Source organism: Xenopus tropicalis, chromosome 9 (assembly GCF_000004195.4).
Source record: "Xenopus tropicalis strain Nigerian chromosome 9, UCB_Xtro_10.0, whole genome shotgun sequence".
Taxonomy (NCBI): domain Eukaryota; kingdom Metazoa; phylum Chordata; class Amphibia; order Anura; family Pipidae; genus Xenopus; species Xenopus tropicalis.
The window spans coordinates 36,801,406-36,823,613 of record NC_030685.2 but is presented as its reverse complement, the minus strand read 5'-3'; the positions used below and the strand labels follow the sequence as shown (position 1 = coordinate 36,823,613).

Here is a 22,208-nt window from a genome sequence, read left to right as displayed (position 1 = left end):
CTAATCTCCTTTAATCTAAAATTTGCCCACATTCTAGTTACCCTTATGGGTTTATTTATCATGCTGTGTAAAAAGTGGAGTCCAGCATTATCAGGGCAACCATTCAGCAATTAGATTTCAACAGTTAGAAAACTACTAATATTTTCTTGTGCAGGTATGGGGCTAGTTATCCAAATGCTTGGAACCTGGGGTTTTCCGGATAAGGAATCCTTCTTTAATTTGGATCACCATAGTTTAGTCTCCTAAAAATTTATTTAAACATTAAATAAACCAGATAGAATTGTTTTACCTCCAATGAGGGTTAGTTATATCATAGTTTGGATGAAGTACAAAGTACTGTTTTATTACAGAGAAATAATTTAAATACAGTCTATGGGAGATGGCCCATCCATAATATGGAGCTTTCTGGATAACGGGTTTCAGAATAACAGATCCCATACCTGTATTTGGTGACAGTTAGTTTATTCGATATTAATACTTTGTGATACAAGGTCATATATTATAATATTACTATCCCAGGCACATATACTTTAGCAGCCTCGTGTTAGCCCATTCAATTGGCCCAGTGACTGAATTATGGTGATTGGCTGCATGTTTGAAAATATATAGGTACGCTCTATATATAAGAACCTTGCATATATCCACTATACAATTTGCAAACATTAGCATTAATCTTATCAGCAATGTTACGATCATTTAACAAATAGTAGTTATGTAGCAGTAGCATTGATATACCTTGCCCTATGGTTGAAAATTGGAATTTTTTTTTAATTGAATAAAAGTTAAAACACCAGATATCAATGTTGTGGGTAGCCATATATTCCTATGATCTATTAAAAATGGCACCAGAAACTTAGATGCAATGTCCCCTAAAAGACTCCAAGAGGAACTAAGGCAGGAGTGGGCAAACTTTTAGGCACAGGGGCCAGTGCTGTCTTGACGACAATCTCACGTGATGAGACTTGCGGAGTCGGGATTTTCTGATAGACAGAAGATTGCAGCCTGCAGTGTCTGTTAGGAAAAGCAAGACACACCAATCCTCGGCGGGCCGGATTAAAAAGACAAACGGCCCGGAAGTGGCCGACGGGTCATATTTTGCCCAACCCTAAACTAAGGTAAAAATCCATCATGCCTCTGCTTGTAATAGCACCTTATTCCAGTCTCCCTCTGCCTTCTGGTAGGATATAATTTTTCAAATTTTAATCCTCCTGGCTTGCTACCAGCAAAGTGTTAAAAATGCCTAACCACTGGACTCGGTATTTATCCCTAACATATATTCTTTATGTTCAAGTATTCTTATACCAAACCTCCTCAACATTTTTCCAACTCAAGCACATGTTCCACACCCTTTATGTTGTAGTTTACTGATTACCTTATGTGTACCTTATGTGCCCCCACCCACCCTTCACTTACACAGCGCTGGCAGCATTTGTATTACAGAAAGGAGCCGCATGACTCTGTGCTCCGAAACAGAAAGCAGAAGCTTGTGCCTATTTGCGCAAACCCAAATGCAGCATGCAAAGTGCAAAAAATGGTAGATTGTGGCCTTACTTTGCACACTATGTTTGGGTTCACAAATGAACCCTTATGTCTATCTTGACATTCATGAGCTGGCGAATAGTGTATTTAAAGAACATCCTAAAAAAAAGTTTGTTTTGTTCCAATATATGAGAATCAGGAATTCCACTCAGTACTAGTAAAAAGTAATGGAAGCACCATTTACAGTAAAGTGAATTCAAGCACCTACATGTAGAGTAAAAACGTAGGTCTGCTGCAGTCTAGCTTTTCAAGACCTGTGGGTGTTTCACGTAGGTGTATGTTTTCATATTGAATAGCCAATTTCATTTAAACAAACACATCACTATTGTGTGGTCCTTTTAGTTTCTTTAACATTAGTATGTAAGTAATTATAGAATGACTTTTGGCCTTTGCTTATGCAATATTTCCCATGCAATCTGGAAATGTTCCAGCACATAGTTATTGTAGAAAAGATCATGGAGTTAAGGGGTATTGATTTGTTTTTTTATTTTTATCTTAAAATACCTGATAAAAATTAAGAAAGAGAGAAAGAAAAATGATGAAGTGTGGAGCCAAAAAAATCAATAAATAGTGATGAGCAAATTTTTTTTGCCAGGCATGGATTCCCGGCAAATTTCCCACATTTCGCCATTGGTGAATTGTTTCCAGAAATACGGCACTGAAAAATTTGTTGCGCATCAGAAAATGTTGCGGTTTTTCCACTGGCACGAAGGCTTACAGCTAGTGCTGGGTTCAAACACTAAGTACATAGCATGCTAATGGAACCTTTTCCACTTGCATGTGAAAAAGTCTTCCAGTGTCAGCAGTTTGCTATTTACTACAGCTATGGGACCCGTTATCCAGAATGCTCGGGACCTGGGGTTTTCCGGATAAGGGGTCTTTTGTAATTCGGATCCAATAGGATTGTTTTGCCTCCATTAAGGAGCAATTATATCTTAGTTGGGATCAAGTACAAGGTACAGTTTTATTATTACAGAGAAAAATTATTTGCTTATAATGGAGTCTATGGGAGATGGCCTTTCCGTAATTCAAAACTTTCTGGATAGTGGGTTTCCGGATAAGGGGTCCGATACCTGTATTTGGCATAAATAGGGTTGCCACTTGGCCGCAATTTTCCTAGCCTAGCTGGTAAAATACTAGCCAAGGCCAGGCCTGTATTACAAATTTACAGGCAATGAACATTGAAACTGCTAATCTTTTGCCCCATGCACACCCTGATCCACCCCAAATCAAAATACATTTGTTTTGGGTTTTTTTTCTAGGTTTACAAGTGTACCACACACACATAATTTCACCCCTTGTGAGGAGCTTTTATGCTATACTTCATAAAAAAGGAAAAGCAGCTAATACTATATATAAGCCTTTCCAGATCTAGAATGGGACCTAGCCTAACTGGTTAAAAACAAACTGTATTAAAGGGAAGGTATACCATATGCACAATTCTTTATTTTTTTTGAATTTGTGTTTAAATAGATATAACAATTTGTGTGCACAAATTTAAAGGGCAGAAAATCCTTGAATATTGAATATGCAGCAAGTTCACCTGTGAGCACTTTTGCCCTTTACGTTAGTTTTTACGGTTAGCTGATATTGGTATAAGCCTATTTTTGACAGCTCATGTAGGGTTAATTTCTTATGCTAGTGCCTTTAACTGTCAGGGCCTTCTTGCATAGGTTACCCTCTCATTGTGCTGTGTACGTTACACTGGATGACAACATTGCTGAAAAACACTCATTATACAGAGAAAATGCGTGTGTGCTACAAAAGGGGAAATCATTACAGAGTACCTGTACAAGGATGCATGTGCCTTTGGATGGCTCATAGGTTTGAAGTATAAATCTCCTTGGTCCTGTTTTCAGTGTCAGTAATGCTTTCATCATGTGGAAGCCAGGAATGATTTTCTTCAGGAGAGCCCATCATTATTTTCGTCAAGTGCAGGTATTGATCTCGGAGTGAATGATTCTTGCACATGTTAAGAATCCTTCCGAGAAGAACACTCCTGGAAATCTATAAACAAGCCCATGCGGGACCTTGACAGTGGTTTTAGACTGCAGAGTTTATCTGGCACAAGCTTATATCATGCAGTGTTTGTTTTTTTTAAATGTCTGTGTAATATTTATTGGGTAACCATGAAAGGAGCCTATTTTGTATTAGGATGCATGTATGCCATGAGCATAATTACTGCTTTCTCCCTGACTAATGTCAGATTTGTTTGGAGACAGAGCTTTTTAACTTCTACCATGTCTAGCAGATACTTTAGGCATAAGGAACATGCACTGCTGTTTATTACGTTGCATTCTAAAGCCAGAAATTTGTTGTTTAGTAGAACATGTGAAGGATGCAAAGGAATTAGTTTGCCTAATTATTTTCCTTATCCTTAACAGTAGTATGACAAATCCAACTAATTAGCCTGGTGTGTTGTTTGCTTGTAAGAATTAACTTTGCACATCTAAAATAACTAGAACAAATGTTATGTAAAGCTAACTTTTTATTGCTCGTTTTTCTATTTAAGCTCTCTGCTTTTCATACTCCATTCTCTCATTCCAATCAGTTAGGGTAATATGGCCCTTAACAACCTGAACTATTCTGCAGAAATCAGTCACTTCCTTATCTAAATGTGACACCCCGCCCCCTTTAGAACACCGAGCCAAGCCTTCCTTTTGCTTTGATTAGGAAGCCAGTCAAAGCTGTCTACTGCGCTTGCTTGCTGCCTCCTGCTCCAATAGAAATCAAGCATACGCAACAGACACATCTTTGACCAGTTTCCTATTCCAAGAAGAATACAGTACAGGCCCAGTATACTAAAGGGGGGCAGAGCTTCACACTAGGTATGGAAGTGACTGATTTCTGCAGAATGGTTAAGCTTCTGTCTTAGAAAGGATATAGAAATCCCCCCACTCTTTCTTTCTGTTGATTCACAGCGCATGCTCTGGGCTGCTGGTAGTTATGGATAGAGACTCACAATATACAGTACAGTGTATACATATAAACAATATGAAATTCACAATACAAAGCTAATCAATAATTTGAAATGTATTAGTCCTGTAGCATTTCCTTCTACCAGAAATGTAACCTCATTTTCTAATGTGTTTATAAATTCCAATGACACCTAAGCTTTGCTCCTCAACTGCATCCAAAGGTTTACAGAGCTTTTGTGCAGTGTCACTGAACTTCAAATGATAGGGAACTGTGGACAGTTTTCAAGGCATGGATCATTAATATTACAGGGTTGCTGTTTCTGGGGGCTGCTACAGTGAGTTCTGTGTATAGCAGTAGCAAGTTTAACAGTAGCATGTGGTGTGCAGGTTTGCCATCAAAGACCTGTAGGCTACATCTACCAGAATTCTGTACTTCTGGAAGAAGTGTTATTGGTGATTACTGTAACCAGAGAAAACCTAAGGATTTTTTTGTAGCCATATTTTATATTATGGTGTACATTAGTTATAGGCACCTTTGGTTGTATATTGTCATTTGCAATATATTTGTTAAGATTCTCATTCATCCAGGTCATGGTATATATGTAGTAATAAGTCAAATCAACAGGACTTGCTGTGTTTTTGCTTGGAGACTTTTTTTCGCCAGTCATCCAATTGGCTTTCTCAGTTCAGAATAACTTGTACAACGATCTTCCTGGAATAAATACCCTGGAATGTTGCTCCAGTTAGCGTAATCTGTTTATCGTAACCAGAATGGGATCAGGGATCTCTTGAAGGTGAGGTGTTGATTGTATTAGCATAATTGGAGCTTTGAGGTGTTATTAAACCGTCCAAGGAGAGGTGCCAAAACAGCATTGTTTGTGGCAGACAATAGATGCCGCACCCTCCGCCTCTATTCAAACTTGTTTTTTCTGTTTTTACATATATGGCTTCTTTAACACCTCTTTTGAACCAGTCATTCTCCCTGTCTAAAAGCTGAACTTGGCAGTCTTCAGATGTATTTGTCTGCCACATACAATGCTGTTTTGGCGCCTGTCCCATGACGGTTTAATAACAAAGCTCCCATCATGGTTTACCCAAAAGACTCAATCCCAAAACATAAGTAGAGTAACACTGTGTATGCAGTGCAGTACAGTGAGAAGTGCTCTGACTTGTATGTGAGAGAAACCAAACCGTTACACCAGCGTATGGTGCAGCACAGAAGAGCCAGCTCCTCTGGTCAGGCCTCAGCCCTGTACCTACATCTAAAGGAAAAAGCACAATTGAAGACTGCAAAGTCAGATGACTGCTAAAACGTCTTCAAGAAAAACCCAGAAAGCCCAGTTGATTTAACTTATTACTACAGATATTGTAATTTGCTGAGACCTTGGAGGGTCTCTTTTAGAGAAAAATCACTTATTTGCATGTTTAGAATTTAGTGGATCAGTAAAAGTGCCTGGGCTCCAGTGTATCCACTGCGAATTGGCTGTCAGGATACTGAGCCCACAAGATTGCAGTTAGCTTTACTTATTCCTTTGTGTACTTATTCCATCTGAGTGTACCAAACACCCCTGTATTTCACAGCATATCAGTGGCTTACCTTGACTGATCTGGGAGCATTATTATTGTGATTTTTAACAAGAATTTATATAACACAAACACATTTGCAAGCACTGTGCAATAGAATATCGCTAACATGTGAGCTGCCTTACTATAAGCAGATACTAGTTTGGATTAAAGGAGAAGGAAAGGCTATTAAAGAGTTAATCTCAAGCTCACTGGCCAAATTTGCACTAGGGCAGTAACCCATAGCAACCAGTAAGTGATTAACTTTTCTCAGCCTGCTGCAGGCAGAACAGTTAAAGCAAACATCTGATTGGTTGCCATGTGTAGGATATCCGGGGAAAAAGAAAACAATAAATGTACTTAAACCCGCTGAATTGCAAAAGTATGCTGACTTCTGTTTCAGAGATCTGTGATAGCTTTCAGTACACTGTAGCGGAGTGGGATTTAGTAATTTCATATCCTTGGTTTTTACCTACGAATGTTCTATGAATATACTATTAGTGTTGGGTGGCATGTTCCCTTTTTATATAGCCATAACATGGCTGTGCATAGAACATAAGACACACATGTTTGGTGTTGTAAATATTAAATCACAAAACCACAACATGCAAGAAGACCGAAGGCTGTGGTTTTCTTAGGAAAATGGCCACAAGCCAAAGAATGCTTAACAGCCCAGTGCAGAAATTACTCAAAGTGCTTTAGCTGTTGTAATTGTTTTGTAATGAGAATTAATTTCCCAGGAACATAAGGAAGTATGTGGTTTCAGCAGAACTCTGAATGGCTTTCCTGTATTTCACTGAAACTTGTCTGTTCTTCTCTGGTAGTTTATAAGCCATAAATCAGCAGGAACTGTCTGTAATTCATGAGTTCTGTTTTACTCTCTCAATCAATATCCACTTCTTCTCAAACAATAACGTGTATCTTTAAATTCAGTCACTATTTCCCTTGAATTCTATTGTATGGCTTCCTTTTGTCACATTCTGACTTCTATAGTAATTGGTGAATGTGAGGATTGTATGCATATTGAAGTTTGGATTTGATTTTGGTATTTGGCTCAATTTTGTAAACGTTATTTGTTCATATCCACAAATTATTTGGTGCATTCCTGTTGTACATTTAACCTTTTCTGGAAATTTATGTTTCTTGTTTTTTTCAAATATTTAGAGTGACAGCACATCTGTCAAAACACCAGAAGAGGTTCTGTGCAAACTTAAACAATAAAAAACTGCATCCTTCTATTTCAGTTGTATACCACCTGGCCTTGGTATATTGTCTCAAAAAGCAATTAAAACTCCCTGGAATATATTACAGGTATGGGACCTGTTATCCAAAATGCTTGGGGGTTTTCTGGATAAGGGGGTCTTTCCATAATTTGGATCTCCATACCTTAATTCTACTAAAAATCATTTAAGCATTAATTAAAGCCAATAGGATTCTTTTCCCTCCATTAAGGATTAATTATATCTTAGTACAAGCTACTGTTTTATTATTACAGAGAAAAAAGAAATCAGTTTTAAAAATTGGAATTATTTGCTTATAATGGAGTCTATGGGAGATGGCCTTCCCGTAATTCAGAACTTTCTGGATAACAAGTTTCCAGATAATGGATCCCATACCTGTATATAATCCATACTAATTACACACTTTGTATTTTAATTTAAAAGGCCTATACAGCATGCTTAAAATGCATCTGGTAGCAGTCTGGCCAGTAGACTGAAAGCAGTGCTTTCATGTCCCCGTGCTTCAAACATGAAACAAATTACCTTTCTCATGACACAATGTAAAAGGAACTTAACACTACTAACAATCAAAACATACTCACAACTGTAAAAGTGGGCCAGTTATACACTATCTTGGTTTAGGACAGTTTACACCTGAAAACACTTTAGCTAAAAATGAAGAACTTGTGTTGAAATTACATACTGCCTATTGTTTTGATAAAAAGTGCATATTTTCCTATTGTTTCTCTATTATAAAGCAATAATTTGAAAGTCAGGCTATTCTCACTGAACTCCCTCCTTCCTTTATAAACAGGGGAATTTGTTCAGAGCTCTTTATCAGGAAATTCTCAGCTCCTCTTATGTTCTGCAGCACTAAGTACTAAAGTGAAACTGGCTTCATATTCTTGTTTAGTGCCAGAAGTCATAGAAACCTCATACATTTCTTAATTAAAATGATTTGAAAAAGGATGCCACAAGCCATATTCATTGAGCTCATGTTGGGGTCACCAAACAAGCAGGTCTTGATGGCGATATTCCCACCAAAGTTGCACAATATCATTCTTATTCAATCTTTTGGCCTTAGGGCCAAACGATTACATTACAAGGAAGGGGATAGGAGCTGCCAGAGCGAGGACCACATCAGTGAGTCAATGCATTTCTTGATCCAACTGGAAAATTAAGCTTGCCAAATCTGAAGGATCTGAATCGGCAGCTTAAATCTGCCTGTGTATCTTATCTTTAGGGTAATGTCCCACAGAAAGATTAGTCGTCCGTGATAGATCTCTGCCACCTTGGGCGACTAATCTTTTTAAAATGCCTATTTTTACCGACAACAAAGGGTGGAAAGGCCTACACATAGCTTCAGTTTTCCGAAGTCACACAAACTTTCCTCCCGCTGGCAACTTCGGAAAAGTGTTTTGGAGAGGTTAGTCGCCCGCAGTAGCAGAGATCTGTTGCGGGCAACTAATCTTTCTGTGAGACTACCCTTAGATGACCATTAATCAAATAAGATACAATTAGTTCATGTAACACAGCTTGCATAAGCTTTCTATCATTACCTGCGTCTACACCACTTTGCACACACCACAAGCACAGATAAAGCCCCCAGGTCTCAGCGTTTGAAACACAGAAGGAGCCTTCTATAGGTGGACTCCTTGGTAGATTCCAAACACTTTAGGGCTGTGACAGACTGGGAGATTAAGGTGCCCATACACGGGCCGATTTTAGCTGCCGATATCAGTCCCTTGGACCAATTTGCCAGTGGGATGGCATACGCGCGCCACGATTTGCCGAAGTCGTGGAAGTTGCCATGAGAGGATTACGCGATTTAGACAAATTGCGGCACCTCGTATGCCATCCCACCGCCAATTTACTATCTAGCCAGTGGGATGGCATTTCGGGGAGATTAAAGGACATGTAAATCCCACACACAAAAATGCAATCAGTGAACAGCCTCTTTGAAATCTTTCAATACCTGCCACACTGGTTGTCCAGAGGTTAAAAGTAAGGCTGCAACATCCCCTTAATCACTTAGATTTCCTTCTCCTCCTGTAACCCACTCAGGAATTTGCTTTGGCTTGTGGGCATGCTCAGTTGTTCTAAGCTCAGATTACTAAACACGCCCCCCAGTCTAGCAGCCAGTAAAGAGATGGCATTGTTGCTTCCCATAGAAACTCGGCTCTAGCTGTCTGCTTCAATTTTTTTTCTCCCAACCAACTCTCCTGAGCTCAGCTCAAACAAAGCAGAACTTTTATCGGACAGTTGTGCCTGTGTGAACCTGTATTCTTGATGAAATGTATGCTGAATAAGGGTCTGTGTGTGTGTATGCTGTTTGCAGATTTAAATGTATCTGATTATGTATCAGAGGAAAAATGGCCATCAGGTGAAAGCTGCTATTTACTTTAGGAAAATGTGATGGTTATATGGGGATATATGCAGTACCAATAATGCTATTTGGGTGGGGGAGACTTTCCCAACTGATATACATTGTAGGCAAATGTAGGCTTTACATGTCCTTTAACCTTCCTGTCTGTCACAGCCCTTAGAGATAATCTTGCAAGCTTTTCCAGCTTTAAGGGCAAAACTTTTTTCTGAGGTCCTCAGACACCTCCTTTGTTCGAGCCATGATACACATCCACAAATGTGAATCCAGCATTGCTGCATCCCTGCTGTTAAAATAAAACAGGACTCTGGTTTCACTTTCAAATTATATGATAAGGAGTCACTTACTTTTGCCACACGCAGATATGTTATTGGATCATTTATTTTCAATAAATACATAACTTAATATAATTAATTTTGCTTCATTTTTTTTAACTAGGTTTTTTTCATTTATTTACTGATTTTAATGATGTATAATCTCTGTTGGTGCTTTATAAATAAAGGATAGAAATAAGATCTGCAAAATCTTATCAATAAAGTGTTTAGAATAAAAAAGTTAGTTACGCCTTGAATGATATAACAATTGGTGCGTCAGGGCAGGGCCGCCATCAGGGGGGCACAGGGGGAACAGTTGTCCCAGTGCCCGGAAGATGGTTGCTTTAAAGGGGGCCCAGCCGTGATACAGTTTTTTAGCTCGGGCCCCCTTTAAAGAACTCCGGGCACTATCATTAGTTCATTGGTGGCCAGCGGGAAATTTTATTGGTTGCGCCCCGTGCGTGCGTCCGTACACACGGGGCGCAACCTTTTAAAATGTTAAGATGCAGCGGGGAGCCGGCACATATGAAGAGGATGCAGAAGAAGAAAGTTGCCGGTGGGGGAGCTGGAGCATGCCGGAGGAAGCTGCAGGGGAGCAGGAGTAAGTAGCTGGGGTGGAGGGCGGGGAGCGGGAGTAAGTAGCTGGGGTGGAGGGCGGGGAGCGGGAGGAAGTAGCTGGGGTGGAGGGCGGGGAGCGGGAGGAAGTAGCTGGGGTGGAGGGCGGGGAGCGGGAGGAAGTAGCTGGGGTGGAGGGCGGGGAGCGGGAGGAAGTAGCTGGGGTGGAGGGCGGGGAGCGGGAGGAAGTAGCTGGGGTGGAGGGCGGGGAGCGGGAGGAAGTAGCTGGGGTGGAGGGCGGGGAGCGGGAGGAAGTAGCTGGGGTGGAGGGCGGGGAGCGGGAGGAAGTAGCTGGGGTGGAGGGCGGGGAGCGGGAGGAAGTAGCTGGGGTGGAGGGCGGGGAGCGGGAGGAAGTAGCTGGGGTGGAGGGCGGGGAGCGGGAGGAAGTAGCTGGGGTGGAGGGCGGGGAGCGGGAGGAAGTAGCTGGGGTGGAGGGCGGGGAGCGGGAAGGAAGTAGCTGGGGTGGAGGGAGGGGAGCGGGAGAAAGTAGCTGGGGTGGAGGGAGGGGAGCGGGAGGAAGTAGCTGGGGGAAGCCACAGGCGAACTCTGGGGGGGGGGGGGGAGCCGGAGGATTCTGGTGGAAGCTGGAGGATGCTTGGGGGGGTTTGGGAGCTTGAGAATGTTGGGAAGGACTCAGGTGGGGGGAGCTGGAGGTTTCTGGGGGGGTGGGAGCTGGCTCTGGGGGGGAGCTGGAGGTTTTTGGTGGGAGCTGGGGGGGAGCCGGAGGATGCTTGGGGGTGGGGGGGTGGGAGCTGGAAAATTGTGTTGTGAGGGGCCCCGTGATTTCTGATGGTGGTCCATTTGGGGTCCATTTGCACCTCTGCATTTTTAAATCATTGGTGTTATTTTATATTATATTGATTGTTGCCTTAGGTCTGACATTTTTTCTGTATTTAAGTCACTTTATTTAATGCCTTGGATAGTCATATGGCTCTTCTGCCTTGTTTATAACATTGTAAATAATGAAAAAGAACTAACTTGTGCTTAATGGCTAAAATGGTTGTTAAGTACTGTTCATTAGCATTTAAAGGACCAGTAGCACTTGAAAATGTTTAATTACATCTAATATCTTTATAACTGTTTTATTCAAAGCAAAAGGGCTACTTTTATTGTTTGCTATCAATTGTGTTTAACTATCTTTTGCCCCATTCCACTCAATGTTATTAAGTGGAGCACTGAACAAAACATAATTCTGAACTGTCCTTAAAAAGAAAGTACTGCAGAATTTTCCATAAGGTAGATTCATTTAGAAAATGTAATGTCCTAGTGTTACTAGCTCTTTAATACTACTTTGTTGGTCATTTGCTTACATAACTATACCTGCAGCGCTGTATTTAGTTATACACATTCTGGGTAAATAACTGCACAGTAGAATATAAGGTAATAAACAATTAGAAACAATATGCACTTTTTATGGTATTCATTTAAGGTGGATATTTAATGAGAATATGTTTAGCAGACCGTATTGACGGTATGAATCGCACCACTGACCTGCTCTCCATAGCAGGTTATCGGGACGCATAAACATTAGGTAATTTCACCCATTGCAAAATATAATGATATCAGAAGTTATAGAGGATTTTCATGACCATTATAAAGGCTGAAGTCCAGGTCATTGAACCCTGAGTCATGTAATAAAAATCTCTAAGCATCCATTATAACTGGTGACATTACTAAGCACTGTTTATAAGTATATTATTTACAGGGCATGCATGGCTCTTGTGCATTATAAAGAAATATTGATGTTTGGTAGATTAGTCCTTTCTTACAAAGGCCTGGGCTTTTTAGTCCAGGCATGGGATTCGTTATCCAGAAACCTGTTATCCAGAAAGTTCCGAATTAAAGGAAGCCCATCTCCCATAGACTGCATTTTTAATCAAATAATTCAGTTTTAAAAAATAATTTTCTTATTTCTCTGTAATAATAAAACAGTACCTTGTACTTAATCCTAAATCCTTATTGGAGACAAAGCAATCCTGTTGGGTTTATTTAATGTTTTTAGCAGACTTATGGTATGGAGATCCAAATTACAGAAAGATCCCTTATCTGGAAAACACCAGGTCCCGAGCATTTGTGATAACAGGTCCCATACCTGTAATGGAAAAGACCAGCCTGCTTTCATTATTTCCTGTAAATGCACCTCTAGGACAATTTAGGTGTAATCTTCTCTTTTATAGTTTACTGCAGTGCACAGTTCTGCTAAATCTGATTTATACTAAGGAGAAGCATTTAAAAGCATGGAATCATAGAATATTGGGTAAGCTTGAAGGGCATGTGACTGCACAGCAAAAGTACTGTGAACCATTGCAGTGCAGCCCACAGCAATCAAAAGGATGCACAAGCTCATAAATGAAATGGTTTATTTGTTTCAGTGGAATTGATATCCTGTAGCACTTAGGCATGTCCTGCTCAGCAAATTGCTTTCTATAATTGGTGGTTTGCTCTGAACCTTTTAATTATAATGATTGATCTATAAAACCCACTAAAGCAATTAGCCAGGCTCTGGATTTCACATTTAGTACACAAGAGGCACAACTTTGAAATTATTTACAAAGTCAATTAGTTTGCATATAGCTTGTGTTTTTTACAGTTAACTAATATATCAATTTAACTCGTTTGCTGTATAGAATTGTTGTCTACTACCTAAATGTGTGTGAGAGTAAAGCTTTTCAAGCATGTGAAAACAAGCCTTCAAAGTACTTTCACTTTTCTGTTTTTTTTTAAAGATCAGTGTAGAAGGCAGTATACCTAATCCATAGTTTTCAGATTTTAAATGCACCCAAAACAGCCTAAAATGCAAAAGCCCTAAATGTAAATAGTAATGTATGGAATTTGAGCACACACTGATGCTGGATATTTTACCCAAACACAGTGGGCCAGATCTCCTCAAATCACCCATGTCTGAAAGCATTTACAGTGGCTTGCAAAAGTATTCGGCCCCCTTGAACTTTTCCACATTTTGTCACATTACAGCCATAAACATGAATCAATTTTATTGGAATTCCATGTGAAAGACCAATACAAAGTGGTGTACATACATGATTCCAAACATTTTTTACAAATAAATAACTGCAAAGTGGGGTGTGCGTAATTATTCAGCCCCCTGAGTCAATACTTTGTAGAACCAACTTTTGCGGCAATTACAGCTGCCAGTCTTTTAGGGTATGTCTCTACTAGCTTTGCACATCTAGAGACTGAAATCCTTGCCCATTCTTCTTTGCAAAACAGCTCCAGCTCAGTCAGATTAGATGGACAGCGTTTGTGAACAGCAGTTTTCAGATCTTGCCACAGATTATCGATTGGATATAGATCTGGACTTTGACTGGGCCATTCTAACACATGGATATGTTTTGTTTTAAACCATTCCATTGTTGCCCTGGCTTTATGTTTAGGGTCGTTGTCCTGCTGGAAGGTGAACCTCCGCCCCAGTCTCAAGTCTTTTGCAGACTCCAAGAGGTTTTCTTCCAAGATTGCCCTGTATTTGGCTCCATCCATCTTCCCATCAACTCTGACCAGCTTCCCTGTCCCTGCTGAAGAGAAGCACCCCCAGAGCATGATGCTGCCACCACCATATTTGGGGGGATGGTGTGTTCAGAGTGATGTGCAGTGTTAGTTTTCCGCCACACATAACGTTTTGCATTTTGGCCAAAAAGTTCCATTTTGGTCTCATCTGACCAGAGCACCTTCTTCCACATGGCTTGTGGCAAACTGCAAACGGGACTTCTTATGGTTTTCTGTTAACAATGGCTTTCTTCTTGCCACTCTTCCATAAAGGCCAACTTTGTGCAGTGCACGACTAATAGTTGTCCTATGGACAGATTCCCCCACCTGAGCTGTAGATCTCTGCAGCTCGTCCAGAGTCACCATGGGCCTCTTGACTGCATTTCTGATCAGCGCTCTCCTTGTTCGGCCTGTGAGTTTAGGTGGACGGCCTTGTCTTGGTAGGTTTACAGTTGTGCCATACTCCTTCCATTTCTGAATGATCGCTTGAACAATGCTCAGTGGGATGTTCAAGGCTTTGGAAATCTTTTTTTAGCCTAAGCCTGCTTTAAATTTCTCAATAACTTTATCCCTGACCTGTCTGGTGTGTTCTTTGGACTTCATGGTGTTGTTGCTCCCAATATTCTCTTAGACAAATTCTGAGGCTGTCACAGAGCAGCTGTATTTGTACTGACATTAGATTACACACAGGTGCACTCTATTTAGTCATTAGCACTCATCAGGCAATGTCTATGGGCAACTGACTGCACTCAGACCAAAGGGGGCTGAATAATTACGCACACCCCACTTTGCAGTTATTTATTTGTAAAAAATGTTTGGAATCATGTATGATTTTCGTTCCACTTCTCACGTGTACACCACTTTGTATTGGTCTTTCACGTGGAATTCCAATAAAATTGATTCATGTTTGTGGCTGTAATGTGACAAAATGTGGAAAAGTTCAAGGGAGCCGAATACTTTTGCAAGCCACTGTAAATATGTCAGTGATGTCCTCCCAGGTACTTTTCTCTTGAAAACCTGACAGGGCAAGTTTTTTTTTTTTGGCTTCCCTGCAGGCAATGAACTTAAGGTGCTCTGGCTCTATAAAGGACCTTTTCACGGGCAGTTAATGGCAATAATTATGCAGTCCACCAATTGCAAATGGTGCTTTAATTGATTGGACATGATTGAATGAATAATAATGATAACCTGTTTTTTTTTTGTTTTTCCCAATGGTAAAGATGCCCAAACTTGCCAATGTAGGGGTACAAATATAACTATGTGATCTTTCCACTACATTACTGCCACTATCTATGGCTCCAAAAGAGAGTAGTCTAGGCTGTGTTTCCCCTACATGCACCCCCTAAAGAGAGCTCTGTCTCACCTGCACACGTGACCTTTTGGTGGGCAGCTATTTGCCAATTCTGTATTCATTTCAAGATGAGACAAGACTGTCATCTTGTGTCATGGCAAATTTTCTGGTCTAGAAATGTAATTAAAGGATTTGTTTATGTGAGACTGGACTTGATAAAAAAAAAGTCAGTGTTTTGCTCTGCTTATCTGATAAGGAATGGGTAAGGAAAACAAAGTTTGGGGTTGACATGAATATGGTTTCTTTAAATCACACCAGTATCTCCTTCTATAAGTCTCCTTTCTGACTCATTAATATGTACATTTTTTAGGAACTAAATAAAGTAAAACAATATTTTGGGCCTGAGAATATTTTTGGCCCAAGGGCTACACTGTATCCACTCAGCTCCAGGAAACACCAGAAACTATGGGGTGTAACCCAGACATCAAGCAGTCAGCATAGTGCATGACTTCAAGCGCAGCTCAGTAATAAAGTAAAACTTCAATTAGAAATGGAGGGAGATAAACAGTTAAAAGGAATGTAAACCCAAAATTAAAATTGTCTGTAATGAAAAAAATGTAATTCTAATATACATTAATATAATGACTTTACAATTATTTGCAAACATTCAAAAAAGCAGTACTTTCCCTTTCTGCACATCTGGTTCTGACTCTTGAAACAATATAGCAGATGCCAAGTCTCTGCCAAGAATCCATTTTTCAGCTGGTTTCTGCTGTATTAAGTGAATAATTATAACCACAATTGCAGAAAATGTTAAGGAACACAATTACATCTTTCAGTCGCCATTACATTCACAAATAAAATAAAAAAAAAATGTTAATGTACATATTGGAAAGTTGCTTAGAATTACTTTTGCTTTTATAGGCAAAATGTTATTTTTAAGCTTGTATCACCTTTACTAGGCTCCAAAACACATGGTACATGTTTTATTGAAGTGCACTTCTTGGTACCACATACAATTTAAAGTTTGTGTTGCTCAGTTCTTTCATTTAATAAGACAATAGGTTACATCTAAAATTTAGAACACAGAGTTACATGATACCAAGTCCTTTAGTATATGAACCATTTCAAATCATTCATGAAAGGTTGAACATGAATAACTGGTGCTACAGGGCTGGCAGCTGTTAAAGTAGTTTTTTGTTCAGCCATGATCTACTTTACTTCTTTGCATGTTTGCATCCTAAATCAGTGTTTTAATTTATTTCTTCAGATAACAGTGATTTAATTGCTTGCTCAGTACTTACAAAGGATGGTGGACAGGTGCAAAGGTTTCTGGCTGTGGACATCTATCAGATGAGTTTGGTAGAACCGGACAGTAAAAGGCTTGGCTGGGGAGTAGTGAAGTTTGCTGGGCTGTTACAGGTAAATTATGAATTATTTTTTTTAGTGTGCTAAATACTGGTTTTCTTTTGCCGTCTGTTGACTCATATGCATGGGTGCATTTCCTGCTAAGGAATGCACTAAAGGCCAAACTGTTTTTATGTATACCTTACATCCAGCATATTGGCCGCAAAATACAAGTTTCTGCACCTATTCCACAGACCATGAAAAGTAAGCTACACTCTCATGCTCCACAGGTAAATTATCAGAGCATAAAAAACTCAGACTACCATCACATTATATTGGTTCTCACCCAAGACTTCTTGGAAGTTCATTTTCAAGTAACAGCATGGTTTATCCTTGTTGGTTCAACCTTAACTGTTTTATTTGTGTTCTTGCTCATTTTAAAATAATCAGCATTTCTCAGAATAAATCTCCCTTGATTAGCGTACACTATTGCAGAAAGGTTATTTTAAACTGTTAATTTATTCCAAGAATGAAGTAATGTCTGTAGATAAAATTATAACAGATTGTTTCTTATTAATGTCTTTTTTTGTGTGAGCAGTAGAGCTGACGACCACGTTTCAAATGATATTGAAATTGAAAAAAAAGTGTATTGATAACTATTTAACAGTGACAACCTTTTGAGGTGCCAGTCAGTACTCATGGATTTGATTGGCTACCTACAGTAGCCATGTACCAGAAATATAAGGGGCGTTGTTATAAACTTCAGGCCCATTGCCACCCCAACTTTGGTATTAATTACTCCAGACAAGATGGACAGTTTTTGTGGTTAATTTGATTACTGTAAGTAACAAGTTGTGTGAATGACTTTACAGTGAAAATCAATATGTCAACAGTGGCTAAAATGAAAACAATTCAATAAGACTGCATTTATTATCATTTGCAACCTAATACTATTGGACCACTGTTGTGTATTCATTCATGCCAGCCATGAGCATATACTGATTATTTTAATTCTATTAGGGCAGATGATGATGTGCAGAAGAAAGATTTGCTTATAGTATTTTAGGAAAGGTAGTAAACCTTTTTCAGTTCTTTAAAGGAGAAGGAAAGGTAAAAACTAAGTAAGCTTTATCTGAAAGGTCTATGTAAATACAGCCATAAGCACTTACAGAAATGCTGCACTAAGTTCTATGTCAAAAGAAAAAGTATTTGTTGTCTCTTTGTTTTCCTGTGCCAGAGACACGCAGCTCTCTCCTCTCCTGCTCCCCTCTCCCTCAAGAATGCTAAGAACTCCCCCCCCCCTTAGGAATGTGGATCTGAGCCTTGGTCTTGGTGCAGGATTGAGGCATTATGGGAACTTTCTTTACACAGCTCAGTGTTCTTTTTTTCTATGAGGCTTCTGATCATCTGAATGGGAGAAATATGGGGAGACTTAAGGGCAGTATTGAGTATTAGTCTTTCCTTCTCCTTTAACACTGCACCTACATAATGTGGTAAAAATTTAGGTAATCATCTCCTAACTATGGTACCTTCTGTTCTTAGGACATGCAGGTAACTGGAGTTGAGGATGACAGCAGGGCGTTAAATATCACTATCCACAAACCAGCTTCTACTCCACATTCCAAGCCATTCCCCATACTCCAGGCCACATTTATCTTCTCTGATCACATCCGCTGTATCATAGCAAAGCAGCGACTGGCAAAGGGACGTATACAGGCCCGCCGCATGAAGATGCAAAGAATATCTGGTAAGTAACAGGGTTACCCCATAATACCGTTTTTTTTTTAAAAATTGCATGTTAGATAAGCTTTACAAGTTTTCATTGGTGTTGAAAATCTAATTGCTTATCAACAGCAAAAAATATGGTAAAATGGGTTACTTGTCTTATTGTGCCTGTTTACCAGGCCAGTAATGAGAGAGAGAGTAATAGGGCAACCAATCTTACCTTCCTGTCCCTTTGTCACATGCACAGTTGCATAAAGTCTTAAGTATGGCAGGGAACCAAATAAGCAATTTAAAGGGGGTTGTTTACTTTTAGTGTGAAAACACACAGAGCTACTAGTAGCAGCTACTTTTTCATGGCTACTAAACACCAGAAAATACCCTTCCATAAACAGTACTGAGAATTGCCTCTGCTAAAGCACACGTAGAGACAGTTATCAGTAAATAATCAGCATTGTCTATTTTAGTAGCTGTGATGAGTAGGTGCTACTAGTAGCTCTGTGTGTCTTGACCCTTAAGTTAACTCTAAATATGCTGTAAAAAGACCTGTTCTAGACAACTGTTCAATTGGTCTTCATTATTTATTTTTCATAGTTTTTGAATTATTTGCCTTTTTCTTTAGCCTCTTATTCAGACTCTTTCTAGCTTTCAAATGAGAGCCAAGGACCCAAGCAGCCAAAAAACTATTGCTCTGTAAGGCTACAGATTTCTTGTTATTGTTACTTTTCATAATTCATCTTCTATTCATATTCCAGTCTCTCATTTAAACCACTCCCCTGGTTGCTAGGATAATTTGTACCCTAGCAACCAAATAGTTAAGTTAATGCATGACACTAGTGCAGATTTTTTAGCAGCACCGGCCTGGGGAACAAATGAGTTTATTCACTTGGAGTGCCATTTTTGGCCAAAAGATAGCCACGATACTAAAACATTGAATGAATTCCAAAATGGTCGTAATTTTTGTGAAAAATACAACTTTTTTGTGGAAGTTAACAAAGACCACAAAAAAGTTGTACTATTTTAACAATATTATTGTGGTCATTACGAAAAGTTCTAAAAATTAGAAAAAATTAGATTTTTTCTGAAAAAAAAAAAAATTTGCCTCCGATAAGCATTAGTAATATCTTAGTGGGGTGAAGTACATGGTACTGTTTTTTATTACAGAGAAAAAGAAAATGATTTTTAGAAATTAGAGTTATTTGATTAAAATAGAATCTATGGAAGATGGCCTTTCCGTGATTTCTGGATAACGGATCCCACACCTGTATGCAATCTGTTAACAAGAAATTCTTTATGCAATGTTGTCATTTGTTGAAGCTATCTGCCTACCCAGCTTTATGCTTTGTTTTATATATTACCTATGATAATTGGTTCAGTGACAAAATTATTTTAAAGACCTGTTAAAGATCTGTTTCTCTTCATCTGCCTACAAAACACAGGTAGAAATAGATGTCTTAGCCTCATAAACACTTCAGTTACACTTAACCAAGGCAGAGCTTGATAGACATAAATTTGACCAGTTTATTTTTCTTTGTAAAGCTCTTTTAGACCTCCCAGTCCAGCCATCAACAGAAGTGATGGGGTTTGGACACAGCTCATCAGCTGCTCAGCATCTGCCGTTTCGCTTCTATGAGCAGTCACGACGTGCATTGAGTGATCTTACCATGCAGCGACCTGGCTTTGGGTCTGTCGACAAGGTGCCAGGTAAAGTATTTTTCTTCATCTTGCAGTTTTAATGAGACTGGATTATTTTTTTTCCCCGTGAAATAGTCCCAGTTTTTTGTTTAATCATGGTTATCAAATTTAGTGTTGTAAAGCTAAAACTATTTTATTAAATTTTGGTAAATTTTTCAGAGCAGTAACCTTGCTGATTGTTTTGGAATTAACAAGTTATTTTCCACATTATAACAGTTCAAACGCATTTGGATCTGCTTAGGCTTCATGCCTCCTTGCTACAAAGTGACTTACAGTCAGAAACAAGCATATCAGGAATGATCTACAAGGTTTTCTGTTCAAAAAAAGTGCACTCGTGACTTTAAAGGAACTAAACTATTTTATTTCTAATTATAGTACACTATTGCTTAAAGCAAAAGAAATATAAATATTGCCAATCAAGCAGATATTGTTTTGATGTCAGTATTTCAAACTCTGTAATGAAAACCATTTCCCTTCCTGAGTTAATTTAAAGTTTGACATTAAATCATTGTACAAAAATAATTTTGTCAAGTAAACAAAAAATGCAGTTTTATGACAAAACCACATGACATTGGTAAAAGAACATCTCTTTATAAACTGGTTGTGCTGTCATATGACTCTGTACTCAACTGTGTCTAAAGAGTAACTCTCACTATTGTTAAAAAAAAAAATATACCAAACTGTAGTTCATGTTCCACAGACTTTTCGGGTAATGTTTCACAGGAAGATTATTTGCCTGCAGCAAATCTTTGCTTCCGCTCGTGAGGCAACTTGTCTGACTTAGGGAAAATGAAGCACCGTGTGTGTTTTCCCACCAGAGCTTCATTTTATTGCCAGGGGGAAAGGGATTTTAGTCGCCCGTGGTAGCAAAGATTTGTCACGGGCAACTAATCTCCCCGTGTGCCAGTGCCCTTACAGTTGTTTATATATTGATTGATTTACAGTGAAACCTCAATTTTACATATCCTGATTTTAAAGGACATGTAAACCTTATATTTTTATACCATGTGTATAAGTTGGGCACATCTTGCACACCCAAGCCGCACCATTTGTACTGCATATACTGTATCTTTTCCATTCACCAGCACCATCAAATTGTTTGGCGTTAAATAAGGTGTACATTTCCACAGTAATATTAAAATACACATCTTGACTTTCCAAGATACATCTATCACTTAACAGTGTCTGGGTCTGAAATTTAAATGGGTTATTTGTGCAGTTACATACAAAAATATGTCCCTCCTGCGTTACAGCACATACATGCAACATGAAATAAAAATGGCATTGTAGACTGACCCGCTAAACTGCAACCAACAACTCAGCAACCTCGTTGGCCTACTCCTAGTTTTGGCCCCTGTTTAGTTGTCATTTGAATTTATGCTGTCACATGAAAAGACACCAAGGAGCCTGAGCTGTCTGATAAAACTTGAGAAGTTGAATGCAGAAATGCTCTATTCCAACTGGGGGGTAAGGCGTCTTGTGTGGATCTGTCCTCTAAATCAGTGCTTTCCTGTGCCAACAGGCAGCATAGGGAAGACAGAGCATGTCATACATAGGCAGCTATGGGCAGGCAGAGTATGGCACACACAGGTGGGGTAGGGCAGGTAGTGTATGAAACACACACGCAGAGTATGGCACACACAGGCAGCACAGGGCAGGCAAAGTATGGCACACACAAACAAGGCAGGGCAGGCAGAGTATGGCACACACAGGCAGCACAGGGCAGGCAGAGTATGGCACACACAGGCAGCACAGGGCAGGCAGAGTATGGCACACACAAACAAGGTAGGACAGGCAGAGTATGGCACACACAAACAGGGTAGGGCAGGCAGAGTATGGCACACACAGGCAGCATGTGGGAGGTAAACCTGGCAGGGGTTTGTTCTGGGAGTTTGTTAGCATTTGGAAATAGCTATTAAATGGTCCCTAAGGTGTATGTGCTGGGGGTTGCTTTGCTATCCACAGGGGGGGAGGAGGCATATGGATTTAAGGGTGTGTCTTAATAATAATAATAATAATAATAATATAATTTTTTAACATATGAATGAAGGGTGATATCCCTACAGTGAGCACCAACCATTTGGGGTTTTGCTGCACTAC

General features: G+C 39.5%; 1 protein-coding gene across 4 annotated transcripts in view; it reads left to right on the top strand.

Annotated features, from left to right (window-relative positions):
* clec16a (C-type lectin domain family 16 member A) overlaps positions 1-22,208 on the top strand; it is a 157,624-nt gene that overhangs the window by 95,566 nt on the left and 39,850 nt on the right. For all 4 annotated transcript variants that reach the window (XM_004917946.4, XM_002939183.5, XM_004917947.4 and 1 more), the window contains 3 exons: positions 16,615-16,766; positions 18,234-18,438; positions 19,953-20,117. In XM_004917946.4, coding sequence (XP_004918003.1) covers positions 16,615-16,766; positions 18,234-18,438; positions 19,953-20,117 — 522 coding nt within the window. The remainder of the gene's footprint in view (positions 1-16,614; positions 16,767-18,233; positions 18,439-19,952; positions 20,118-22,208) is intronic.